Consider the following 14,542-nt stretch of genomic DNA (forward strand, 5'->3'; position numbering starts at 1 on the left):
AAAGCATTTCCAATCCAAAGGCTAGACATGTCCCTTATACTGGACATGTGAAAATTCATTTGTCTGCTAGAAGTTTCTCGTTATACGTGATCTTCTCCACTTACACAAATAAATAAACAAAATTTCTGCAACTTCAAATTAAAATCAATGCACATCCATGGGTTACTGAACTGTTGCCATATTGGGATATTTGTGTCGGCTGAGATAAACAGGATATTTATGAATCTGTAACTTTGCAAGAAATATCTCAATGTCGAAAAAATCAAGACAGTCATCACCTCTCTTTTAAATCGTATTAGAAGTTTGCACAAATTAAACGACAGGCAAAGAAACTATTTCTTGGCAGGTAAAATCTAACCCAGTAAAATCTCAACGAACTTATAAGCAGGCATATGGTGGGCCAGGGGTGCTACAAAATCAGTTTTCCATTACGCAGGGTGCAAGGCATTTAGAAGACATGTCATTTGTAACCACTGTGTTCGAAAATAGAATTAATGTAGACTGTTATTACTCCACAAAATAACGGGATGATCAAACACAGAAACGGCAGAGGCTATGTGTACAGAAACATATGCGCCATGCAACAGGTTGAGACCTAAAACTTTACTGACCTTTAGACCGCTGTCTTCGCTGTCGGTCTGTCTCTTTGTCAGAAGGTGTGGGCCGTTTCAAATTCCTGGCCTTTTCCTCGGCTACGTACCGCTGGAGGTCGATGTTGAGTCCACGGATGCCGCAGGTGCCCGCTTTTTCTTCTCATCTTTGCTATCTTGAGGAGAATCAAGCCACTAGGCCTTCCCCTTTTTGTTCTTGGTGGCCTGGTTTTCGGAATCAAACCCAGAGTGACGATGGATTTCGAACAAACTTCTTTAAACGGTCATCTGAATACATTTCCCGAATGGTCACATGGCATCCTAAAAGCTTGATTAATTGGTTGGCCGCCGTCGGCTCTACCCTGTTGCGTGCTGCTGGTCGGCGTTTTTTTGGTTGCGCCCTGCTGTCAGTTACGCCCCGCTGACGGCGATTGGTTGCGCCCTGCTGTCAGTTATGCCCCGCTTTCGGCGATTGGTTGCGCCCTGCTGTGGGCGGTCTAAACACATGTTCCGCTTTCAAACCAAAGGTCTAACTGAGGGGATTTGTAGTAAAATCTCCTTGCTGTCATGTCCTGGAGCCAAGGGGCTAGCTGAAATAGTAAAACTTCAGAGGGGCTAGCTGAAATAGTAAAACTTCAGAGGGGCTAGCTGAAATAGTAAAACTTCAGAAAAGTTCATAGCAGAGGCACAGAAAAGTTATTTTCCTACAGAGCACTGTGCATGTTTTGATAGACAAGTTCTGTAACAAGAACTTTTAAGAGGGCAATGTCATAATTTGGTTTCTGTAATGAGAGTTGGACTTAAAAACGCACATGTAGTGAATACAGTAGATAGCGAATATGGAAAATATTTTAGTTACGGTCCTGGTAATGTGTGCCCTGATCATTGCCTTATACAGTGTGAGGATGAAAAGGGGAAGCCACGATCAGAAAATACATAACGTGTATATACAGTGGGTAACAATAACATTTAACAGTTACACAACAAATTGTTTGACTCAAACTTTGAGTCATACTGGGCGTTCCAGTTAGCAAAAGACCTAAGCAGCTGAGTCGTTAAAGAGTCAAAGACACAATGTCAGAATGACTTTTTAAATGAAGCAAAAGTGTAGCTCACAGGCTATTGATTAAGTCTTGCGTTTCCCATAGGATTCGTACGTTTTACAGAGTGTGTCGTGCATTTTTGATAGAATTTGTACGAATTTCATGAAATTTGTGCGAATGCTTAGACACCCTGCTGATGCGACATCTTATATTCCCAAAGATGAGTACGTCAGGCGGTGGTGGTTACTGTGACTGTGGCGACGTGGAGGCGTGGAAACAGGACCCATGGTGTGACATCCACAAACAGGGACTCGGACAACAGAGTCAGGTAAATGGTCATGGAGAGGCACTGTTGATTTACTTCTCTCAGCTGTTGAAAGCTGACTGGAACAGCCTGGAGGTCAGTCATATCCCAAGTGACTACGGGTTTCAAGGGGAACAGGAGGCAGCGCATCAACGTTGCGATGGTCAGATGCCACAAGACTGCATCCGCCGTAATCCAGACAACGGATCGCTAATGTACACAAAGTGTCGGTGATAGACAGTCATCTTTGGCAATGAAAGACTTACCTAGGAAAAGCATCTTGAGAAAGCTGTCTTATGCTGGGGTCACATTTCCAAACCAGGGCCCGGGCAGGCTGTTTGCCAGAAGGAAAAAGAAGATATTATTTACAAATTATGCTCATGATTGATTTCTTTTCTTAAGTTCTGTGTGTTTTGTTTTGTTTCATAGTTTCCTTCACACAAACTGCCTGGCCGAGCCCCGGTTTGGAAATTTGACCATAGCATTACACAGCTCTCATTCTTAATCTCAATCTTACATGATGTATGTTCAGTGTTCTTCCCAAACTAACGATATGTATGGGAGAGATCTAGAGGTATTTTTGGTCTTCAGTTTTTGCCAATGACATCTTGTATTCATTGGAATAATCACTGTACTTTTTTGATTTGTGAGAAGAGGAATGTGTAGAAAATGATGTGATTAAAGACTGGAGATGTGCACATTTAAGAAACTTTCCGGACGAAATGTTCACACGATATAGTTGCAAGTTGTTTACACATGTTTTCAGAACAGAGAAGAAGCGTGCAAATTATAGATACAGATAAAGCATAGCATAGTTTTCATATTATTCTCTCGGTATCTAAATTAATGATGATGATGATGATCTAAATTAATGCATTTAGCCCTAGGTGGGCATGATTATGCAGTAATCTTCATTGTTATTATAAACACATATATTTATAATATTATATACATTTACATTTTCCAGAACCCAATAGAAAAGCTTCCCAAAGACGTGGCTGCCCGTGCCTGGGAGGTGCTGAAGATTGCCCTGCAGTATGCTGTTGATATACTGTTATGGGAGCAGATGGACGGACTACCCCAAGACCTGGAGCCCAGGTCTGTACAATCTAAAGTTCGTTCAGACCCTTGTGGTACCTAGTGGCACATAGAGCAGCAAGTTCTCTGTTATTCTGTTTCAGTAGCAGGGTATATTTTTACAGGGAGGGGTTCAAATAGCCCTTCCCCATGAACGTGATCGAGGCACCTTCTAGAACTAAGAATTTAGGTGCTCATTATAGATATTCCCACCGGCTTAAAATTTTCAACCCACTACCCATTGACGGAAAATTAATAAAAAAAAGGCTTTCTATCATCATAAGGCCACACCAATTTAATTTCTTGATTAACAGATTTTTCTAAGAAAATAATGGAGCCAGCAGGCGAAAAAATAAAAAAGGCATGGAAGGAGGAAGCTTTAGCATTTGGGCTGTTTCAAGTATAAATGGAGGCCATTTCCTGCAACTTCAGGTTTACTTCTTATCTACAATCACAAAGAGGCAGGAAAAATCTTCAAGCCGATATTATTTTGAAAACACATACACTTCATTACAAGTTATGTTTCTGACATCATCTTGCTGGCTTTTGCTTAATCTTCATCGTCTGCTCCTGGGAAAGAACATGTGAGCAGGTAGGCAAAGGACACTACATTCATCCCTGCCACATATATATATATACAGAAAAAACAAGCTAAACCTGATGTAGGATATAAACTGACGGACAAAATTCTGAATTGTAGAAAAAATTGGGCATAGGTTCCCTGCTTTGACCCCTTATCGGGGACTAATGGTGCCTTCAAGTTCAACAAGTGGAACAGTATACACAACTCCAAGTCACGTATTTTCTACTTGGAACCTGAGGCAAGGAACCATAGGAAAATGTTGAGAAAATTGCACAGAACCTTCAATCTGCATGAGAAACATGAATGGTCAAAGTTCATTATATTTTGACTTAAAAAATCACATCAGAATTAAAAAATCATATACATGATCTTTTGAATTTGCAACAAAATAATCAAAAGTTTCACTAAAATACAAACCTGTTCATATTTGCTGCAATAGCCGCCATATGCATGCATGCAGACGGTCCTGTCAGCAGATTTTGTGGGGAAATTTCTACATTTTTCATTGTTTTGGAACCTATAAACCAACACCACAATCAAGACAACACCATGAATGGTATTTTAATGGATGATATTGCTAAAGTGAACTAGTCAATTTTCGCCTGTCCAGCCGAATTTCGGGACTGAATCTTCCTTCATACAGACACGCCCCGGACTGTTCTGTCACCAAATGTTTGGCCTTTTTTTTTAGCAGTTTGGGGCTAAAACGCCACACTTAAAGCAAAACTAAACAAGAGTTCCACGACCTCATATCTCCATGAAAAATTCTATTCATAATATATGCTTGGTCATAAACACCTTTATCTAACTTACACATGTTGCAATATTGACAGTCCTATAATTTTCCAATTAGATGAATTAAGGTGTTTTGCATTAATTATGCAAATTAGGAATTTATTTGCATAATTGGTATCTGTTGATGCCCCACTTTCCATAAACTACATATGTTACATGTATTTGAGTCTGATAATGGAAGGCACTGCAAATATAGATTTTCCTCATTAGCTATGCAAATTAAGTCACAATCAGCATAATGTGCACATCATTATGTATATCTCTGTATAAGCAACCTGCATACTAAGTATCATATTGACAGTCCTTTAATTTTCCAATTAAGGTCTCGGACCGGAGTTTTTTTGCGATTTCGTATGTAGGCCGACACCCTCAGGTCGACGGGCTACAATTCCGCCGAGAAAAGTAGGACGGAAAATGTAATCACATGGTCGAAAAGCGGTTTTCTGCTGTTTTCCAATGTATTTATCGGTTTTGTCCGTTGTCCCTTTATTTTGGGTAGAAACCATAGTAAAATGTAAATTTGGCATCCGAAAATTATCATTTTTTTACACTTTTTTGATCGAACCTGCTCGGAAAAAACGAGTTTTCCTGGGGTCACGGCATATATGCTGAGAAAGCTTAGTAAATGGTGTCTCTGAAAAATGAAAAAAATAAAAAAGTCATGTGATAACTTTTTCGCAATCTCCGATGACGTAAATTCGGTGAAAATGCATTAAAAACGATGCTATTTGGGTCATCAGGCGAGAAAACCGCATCACCGTTGCCGCGGACTAATACAAAAAAGGCTTCGATAGCGAACCAACTGCACCGCGCCCAAAAATACTACAACTCACGGGCTTTTCAGAAGATTCAAAATATTCATGCACAGCTAAAACCATCACCAAGCAATCTCGGGCAGAAATCAGGGTGACGACCACGCACTTCTGGCAGATTACCGGGTCATGACCCAACCCCCGGTCACAATTGAACTCCGACCCGGAACCTTAAATGAGATATGGTGTTCTACATTAATTATGCAAATTAGGAATTTATTTGCATAATTGGTATCTGTTGATGATCCTCTTTCTATAAACTACATACGTTACATGTATTTGAGTCTGATAAAACACTGCAAATATAGATTTTCCTCATTAGCGATGCAAACTAAGTCCCAATTAGCATAATCTGCACTTCATTGTGTACATCTCTGTCTAAGCTACCTGCATACTAAATATCATGGAAATCCGTCGTTCCTTTGTTCAGTTATTCTCCTTAGAAGATTTTCACAAAAATGCCCCTGCAGTTCCAGAGGAAGCTGCTAGAGGGCCCAAACCCACACCACTTCTTTATTACATCACAAGCTATGTGCCAACCAAAAATCAGGATCACAGCACGTCCATGTCAAAAGATACAAAAATTGAAGTTCTGCTGCAGTACAAAGGTCACATACCAGGGGGCCCAAAATCGACCTTGAACTTCGGCTTCACAACACCTGCCTACATACCAAATATCATTGTAATCCATCAAGAGGCTCCTGAGTTATGCTGACTACAGTAGTGCGGAAACACAAACAGACAAACAAACAGACAGACAGACAGATAAACAGACACACCCAAAACTATATCTCCATTTTTCATGGAGATAATTACACCCAATATTTTCATATGTAATAGTGCCACAAGTAACCAGTCATTTTTTTGCTCCTTGCCGATTTTGAGGAGATTGTTCCAGTACAGAATCTTGCAGTGGCCATGTGGCAGTAAGACTTCAAAAACATGTACAACTCTGATTGTAGTTTTTATTCTTAAATTAATTCAGCAAAAATCAAAGCAGCGAATCCGTTAAACAAGAAAATAAATTGGTGTGGCCTAACAAACAAAAAATGAAGTGGAAGGTCAGCAAAATCTATTACAAACCCCGTAAAGGATTGCATGGTTAAGTAAAAAATGTGTCTTTGCAATGACAAGAAGTTGCAGCAAAGTGTATTTCCTTTATCAGTGTGTGCTGTTTTATATATCTTGTCTCTACAGACAGGATATTTCCAATAACGTTATCTGTGGATCTGTCGATAGAGTAAGTACGTTAAGAGATAGTTGCCCCGTCAACGCAGTATTATCTCCCAGAGTTTCTCCACCTCATCACAGATACAGGACAAGGCTCGGCTGGGCTGCAACCTTATCATTAATTAAGTTTGGATAAAATTACTATAGATCCAGGACACTGGCTTTCCATACCTTGGCTCCATTCCCTTTAAAGATTGACCTCTTTATTAGCACAGCTTTGAACGATGTGTCCGTATTCCTCCATTAGTTTGTGTGGCATAACGACCTCGGGTTACCCCGTCATCACGGCCGTATTAAATCTCTGTAGGCACTGTGGGGATGTGTGCGTAGGTGGGACACAATGTGGGAAAATATATCTGCCGTTGTAAGGTCAGGGATATGGTCGTGTATCGAGGACTTCTGTGTCAGGGACATCCTGTTACTTCTCACTGACGCGAAGATGATGAGCGATGCCTTCATGAGGCAAGTGATATGACATTAGATCTATCACCAAGGACAGGGAGGGTGTGGGAAACTCTGATGTAGGACATCAATGGTGTCAGTCACTTGTAAAGGATTGCTGCTCGGGGCTTGAAATTCATTTTAAGCAAAATAGATACACAGAAATACAAATGTAGATACACAGAACAAAATTGGGGTGCACAACAACATAATGATAAAGTAGATGTCAGCAAAACAAGAAGAGAGACGAAAGAACACACTTGTCCAGAGTTGCAGGCAAAATCTGGAAGTTGGTGTGAGGCACTCAATAGTGGCATGTGACAAAGTTTTGAGCTTTGAAAAATTGTGATGGACCCAAATTCTGTAGGTGACTTCAAAATTGTGGGTGCACAACATTTTTTGCAAACCTTACTGCCTCTCATCAGAGTTTGAATATGAAATTCATAGGTACAGGTAACTTTGAAAGGATTGTAAACAAGTATTACAAGAATGGTTTTATTGTTGTTTGACACTTAAATGTAAACAATATGTGCTGCAATACTAAGTCAGTGTACAATAGTACCTTTACCTATATAACCGTAAACAAATATTTAGGTGCACCCACAGTAAAAAGAGAAGTTGCAGAATGCACATAATGGGCAGAATGTGCACAAAATGCACATGCACCCAGTTTTCCAAGCCCTGCTTCTGGAGCTGAGCTGAATTGATATATTAATCTTTCCTTTACATGGAAGGAATCTTTATGTCAGATTATTTATGAAGACAGCTAGGAAGGACTTGTAGTACACTGTTTTTAACATTCTGAGTTAGGACAGAAACACTTTCAATTTGCGGTCGCAAAGTCACCCTTACCATGCGGATGGTTAAGCAAACAATACAACTGTTGTATAAACATTAGTGCTACTGTAGATATGGACTCATGATAATGATTTAACCTTTTGTAGTCCAAGTTCCCAGGTTAACAATATAAATTTGATACAGTGTAACTATTGCTCATGCAGAGGTATAATAGCCATGTGATATCTCCCAGAGGCACAAGTAGTAAGCGATTCTGTGATTCAGCGATTCAGCTCAGACATGTGGTAAGGGATTGCATTTATCATTTTGAAACTGATTTCGAAAATCTAACAACAGTGTCTTTTTCGCGTTCAAACATTGAGAGGAGAGTTCAGATATTTTGGTCCTGTTTGAAAAAAAAATTAACCTCTTTTCTAACACCTAAAAGTCCATGATACTGTCCTTCTGTAAAACTAACGTTCATAGCTGACACCCACTTACATGTAGTGTCTAATTCATGGTATTATGGGACTCTCCAAACAGAAGACATTCAGTCCCAGGAAACCTGCCATCATTAGTTACGGCCTTGTTCGGTAGGTAGTTGTTAGGGTCGCGCAGATTTCTTTAAAATCGTAAATTACTGTCATCAGCTCTTCAAGGATGAGTCACTTGAATGGATACAGATAGGCAAAAAGTATTGGCAAAGACTTGTCGGAAATATCGGTTTGGTACCGGTACCCACCCCTACTTGAGATGGACAAGATAAAGGACACTTGTACTGTCTAGACCACTTAAGAAAGGTTTGTCACTTCAAAAATCATAAACAACAACCTCATACCTTTGCCAAATGATTTTAACCTTTATGACTGACGTATTAGGAGTGTTTGTCATCAATTATAAATCATACCTGTTGATTGTCTTAAAATATAACAGGTCGACCTAAGTATGATGAGCTTAACAAAGAAGGTTATGCTAATATTTATCATCAATTTTGCAAATGATGCCCTTATTAGCATAATTTGATTCAACGATGTTCACATTCACATAACTTCCCGATGCCACAAAAAAGTATTAAATGTATGAAATTGCCGTCATTTACCAGTCTTGAATTATAGTAGTTTCTCATTAAGTATGCAAATTAGGTCCACATTTGCATATTTTCTATCTATCAACATTCCTCTCTTCCTCAGTTACAATTTGAATGGTCATATCATGGAACAAAGCGGATTTTTAAAAGTTGCCTCATTAATTATGCAAATTAGAATCTGATTTGCATAATTATCGTCAAATCATACTTAAGCATCCCACAAGCTATCTACGTCATACCAAAAGTCATGACCATCCTTCAAGGCCATCTTGAGTTATAGTATTTTCTCATTAATTATGCAAATGAGGTTTTCATCTGCAAAGTTCATATCAATGAATATTTCTCTCTTCCTCAGTTACATTTGTCACATGTTTCAGAGTCAGATGTATAAACTTTCCTCATTAATTATGCAAATTAGATGCTGAATTGCATAAGAAGTATCTAATCATGTACATAATCACTCAAGCTATCTACTTACCAAAAATCATTACCATCCATCAAGCCCTTCTTGAGTTATTTCCTTTCAAAGTCAGATGCAAAACCTGCTCCTGCAGTTCCAAAAAAGCCGCTATAGGGGGCCCAAACCCATACCCCTTACTCTCTGTCCAAAGATCTATCTACCACTCAAAAATCAGTTCCATAGCATGTCCAGAACACGAGATATCGAAACAGGAACTTCCGTTGCAGTACCGTAAGAAGCCGCTAGGGGGCCCAAAATCTCATCGTTTTTAGGCCTCATCAAAACCTACCAAGATACCAAATACCAAGACAATCCATCAAGGCATTCTTGAGTTATTCTGGTCCACTACACACACACACACACACACACAAATGCTACCCTATGCATAACCTTCTCGGTGAAGGTAACAAGAAATCAAATATTAAATGACTTAAGGAAAGTTTGTGTCACTTCAAAAATCATCAACAAGCAAGAAATTAAATTTTAAATCTGAGAATGACCTGAGGAATATACATGTAATCTGACCTTCTAATTATCTCCATGAAAAATGGAGATATTGTTTTTGGCGTGTCTGTGTGTCTGTGTGTGTGTCTGTGTGTGTTTCCGGACTATTGTAGTCAGCATAACTCAAGAAGCTCTGGATGGATTACGATGATATTTGGTATGTTGGCAGGTGTTGTGAAGCTGAAATTCAAGGTCGATTTTGGGCCCCCTAGTATGTGACCTTTGTACTGCAGCAGAACTTCAATTTCTGTATATTTTGACCTGGACATGCTATGGTCTTGATTTTTGGGTGGCAGATAGCTTGTGATGTAATAAAGAAGTGGTGTAGGTTTGGGCCCCCTAGCAGCTTGCTCTGGAACTGCAGGGGCGTTATTGTGAAAACCTTCTATGGAGAATAACTGAACAAAGGAACAACAGATATCCATGATATTTAGTATGCAGGTAACTTAGACAGAGATAACGTTGGGTAACATAAATTCGCGGGGTACTTAAATTCGCGATTTTTCGAAACGGTGTATTATAGGGATATGTGCTAGATGCAAAATCAGTTATAACGCCAGCAATGCAAACCGGATAGACTAACGTATTCAGAACACTGGCTGAAAAGCTTCAATAACCATGCATTAGAAGTTGGCGACGTCAAAAACTCTCCGTCCCTTATTGACAGAGTCTGGGGGCTTTGTGGGAGAACCACACTGCACGGTTGTTCGCTGGTTTATAAGACAAATGTCACATCTCCTGCCTGCTAAACACAATTATTTACAAGACAACTTATTACAATCTCTTTTGCTAACCTGCAACTGGATGCTAAGTGTGATTAATCGTCAAAACTCCTCTTTGTTGCTACAACCTACGGCACGTGTATTTTCCCGCCGTAATACTATTACCCAGAATCCTGTCGTCAAGCAGACGACAAAGGTTTGTGAGGAACACTTTTTTGTCTAAATGTTGCGTGTGATAGTGGACTAAACACGATATTTTCCTCAAAGTTTGCTCCTAACACAACAAGGAACACATGGACATAGTAGTATAACCATTGCTAGGGCATCCAGCTTCCCATGAATAATGTACACATTGCCATGATGGTGGGGATCGACTTTGAGTGACGTTCTACCGACTCAACAAACGGGATGTTACCGAAGGCCTGATGTGTACAGTACGGCCGTTTTTTCATGTATTTTTTGCGTTTCGGTGCTTTCGCACCGAAACGCAATGTCCTGGCTTTTACCTTCAAGCATGCATGCTTGGTTCAACACTGTGTCGCACACAATAAGACCTTATATGGCAATACGTTCTCAAATCCTTGTATAGCCGTTGCCTTATATGGCAAGAGAGCAGGAAAAGGCAGGCACGCCAGATTTGCATGTGACACAGGACGGCGACCGCATGTAAATGCTACAACTGTTCGGAAATATCATTGCATTGTGGTTTCGGACTTTGATATCCTGAAAAATGACCATATTACATCTATTCCACAAGATTGCAGAAGAAAAAAAATGATTTCGTCAAGAAAACGAGCAAAAATCGGCATAAATGATACCATATAGTGAGGTTATAGCATTACGTCCAGAGTAAATAGTTACGTACCGCAGCTTGGCCGATCTGGTAACGCCAAGCACTTCGGACCCAGAAGATCCGGGTTCGTCTCCGTGCATGGATTTTTTTTTCTTTTTAGATATTGAATATCAAAAATATATATTGATATTATATTAATCTATCAATATCATATTTATGAATATCATTTTTTTTCATTAATAAATAAAGAAATATTTTATATTTGTTATTTTTAAATATTCATTTAATATATACAAGGCCTTTGTCTTATGAACAGGACTTCATAGATTCCAAACCCGGCATTCGAATTTTTCTGTTCATTGTAATGGAAAATACCGTGCAGCGGCTCCTATGCGCGGTAAGATGATTCTTGCAAAACACTCGCCACTAAACTTCTATCCCCGATGTAAACAGAGGCTCTTGATGTTGTTTGCAAAACAGCGATTCTTTGTTACAGTAGCAAATGCTCCATTGTTCAGTATCGACTTCATTCAGACAACACGGACGTGGAAAGTGGCGCCCCTCGGCACAAAACTATGGGAATTTTCATATGGGAGTTCGCTTCAGCGGGAGTTTTGTTTTTGTTTTGACGGATAAAACGCGAAAACCCACGCCGCTTTCGGCACACTTCCGGGTTCATTGATCGCTAAAATTACGCAAAAGCCACCATCAATCGGCAAATAAATGTATGCTTTCCCGAAAACATCTTTTGGTTTTACATTTTCTTCACCATAATGTTGCTATGTAGTCGATAAAACCGCGTTTTTATTGCGTTTTCATGTGTAACATTTCAGACAAAGAAAAAACTTAGACCGCGATTCTGCTGCCCCATGATGCACTTCGTCTGCAATATTCCCGCCTTCAGCTGCAGCAATAACCAATCAGAGACGCGTAATGCGATCATGTGATGATGATTACGTAACACGCGAAATGCATCTTGGGGCAGCAGGATTTGAACAATATGGCGGCGGGTGATCGAAAATGAAATGATTTCGTCAATGCAACGCTGTATTTTGCGGCATAAATGCCGAGAGACGAACTTTTATTTTTATCTCAAAATGCGTTTTACACGTTTGTCTTTGACTAGCCCGGTAGAAATCAAGCGGATCGTCGTCTGGTCCTTCAATATCAAGGGAGTTTGTCAGATATCCTGGCGCGAGGTTCTCAGCAGCGTGACGTTTAAACTTCAAAACGTTTTACTCAAAATTTGAGCGGAGTAGAGGGTTAAGTGTTGACCCCAAATAATGGTAATGTTTTCCCGAAAATTCCTTGAAAATGGAACGATTAAGAAAGACACCAGGACTTCATAGCGTGCCGAATACCGGGGCGTGGTCACATCTTGGAGACGCGCCGAGCGACAGCGGCAGATGGGGGGTGCGCACTTTATTAAGGTTTTTCTGTGAAGTATCTCAGCTGGCGTGATTGGGGTTGCGGTGAAGCCCAAATCGGGGGTGCGCACTTTATTTGGGGTGCGTCCTTTATTAGAAGAAATACGGTAGCTGTTGATTTGTTTGACATTTGGTAGTCATTTTAGATAGAACCTTAGCTGTTATGAACTTCTATTTCACTTAATTACCATAGTGCTGATGATTCAATGGTGCTTTTTCAAATTTTATGTTTTATTGCGTGCCATGTACATAATTACATTGATAGCTTTTATAATGAGCCTATTATACATTTTACAAATAAGCACAAGTTGTAGGCCAAGACCAGCTTTTTCAAAAGCACTTAAGTTAAGTGACGTAACTTCAAAATTGCTTTCCCCAATCTGCCTTTCTCTATTAAAACAGTACTCATTTCCCAAAATGACAATTTTTCTTATAGACTGAACAGCCCTTGAGTGACTTCCTCTGGCAGATTTTACTTCAAGTAAAGGGAAAAGACAATTCACACTTATAAACGTAGCCGAAACGCCAGCTTTTTTTAAAAGCTCTTGTTTACTTGGACACTTCTATATCCATAGCACTCTCCTCAAGCCAAGGATGGAACGAATAGCTGCTGTATAAAATGTAATTAGCGGTAAGATATTCCAGACAAATCTTCTCTCCCGAAATAATGTTCACACCTGTCCGACAGCACCGTCATTGTGCGTGCGGCGGACGGTAGTTTCAAGTTGAACTAGAGATAAATATTAGCTTGTTCAGCAAATATGAACAGGTTTGCGTTTCAGTGTAACTAATGTGGGGGGAAATGAACATAACTAGAAAGGTAACAGTTGTAAAGTAAATAGTTGAAATACGTCATATTTCACTTTATCTCCATCCCCTGCAAAATCTGACTGTTCTGAAATGGAATGTTTTTGTAAAACCAACCCCCTTGGGAGAATTACTTTTCCGTTGGAACCTTCAGTTGAAAAGAACATTTTCACTAAAACCTTTTGCATGATTACCCCACTTTTGAATTTCATGTAAGAAAGAAGTGGTGTAAGTTTGGGCCCCTTAGCAGCTTGCTCCGGAACTGCAGGGGCTTTTTTGTTAAGAAATCTTTCAAACAGGATTGCAGAATACAGTAACGATACATTACCATGCAATATGGTGTGGAGGAAGCTTAGACAAAAATGTACATAATTTGAAGAAGCTGTCATCTGCGCTGCATGGTGATTTGTGAAGTGAATCCGTCACTCTTGCCCTTAATCCGTTATCATAAACATTAAACCGTCAGCATAACCCTTAAACCGTCACCAGAGACCCTTGTCTGTCACCCTTGCCCTTTATCTGTCACGAAAAGCCTTTAATCCCTCAGCGTGGCCCTTATCCCGTCATGATAGCTCTTAATCTCTCACCATCACCCTTAAACCGTCATCATAGCCCTTAATCCGCGACCTTCGCCCTTAATCCGTCACCACAATCCTTAATCCGTCACTCTTTTACTTAATCCGTCATCCTTGCCCTTTATCTGTAATCATTTCACTTAATCCGCCATCCTTACCCTTAATCCGTCACCTTAGTCCTTAATCCGTCACCCTTTCCCTTAATCTGTAATCATTTCCCCTAATCCGCCATCCTTACCCTCAATCTGTAATCATTTCCCTTAATCCGCAATCACTACCCTTAATCCGGTACCTTAGTCCTTAATCCTTTCACTTTCCCGTAATCTGTAATAATTTCCCCTAATCCGCCATCCTTACCCTCAATCTGTAATTATTTCCCTTAATCCGTCATCATTACCCTTAATCCGTCACTTTAGTCTTTAATACATTACCATTTCCCTTAATCTGTAATCATTTCCCTTAATCCGCCATCCTTACCCTTAATCCGTCACCTTAGTCCTTACTCCGTCACCCTT

At 39.9% G+C, this 14,542-nt stretch overlaps 1 protein-coding gene across 1 annotated transcript in view; it reads left to right on the forward strand.

Moving 5' to 3' along the window:
* LOC136432233 (E3 ubiquitin-protein ligase UBR2-like) overlaps window positions 1-14,542 on the forward strand; it is a 141,016-nt gene that overhangs the window by 22,582 nt on the left and 103,892 nt on the right. The window contains exons 5-6 of the mRNA XM_066423300.1: window positions 1,854-1,961; window positions 2,905-3,035. Coding sequence (XP_066279397.1) covers window positions 1,854-1,961; window positions 2,905-3,035 — 239 coding nt within the window. The remainder of the gene's footprint in view (window positions 1-1,853; window positions 1,962-2,904; window positions 3,036-14,542) is intronic.

Source organism: Branchiostoma lanceolatum, chromosome 4, assembly GCF_035083965.1.
Source record: "Branchiostoma lanceolatum isolate klBraLanc5 chromosome 4, klBraLanc5.hap2, whole genome shotgun sequence".
NCBI lineage: Eukaryota > Metazoa > Chordata > Leptocardii > Amphioxiformes > Branchiostomatidae > Branchiostoma > Branchiostoma lanceolatum.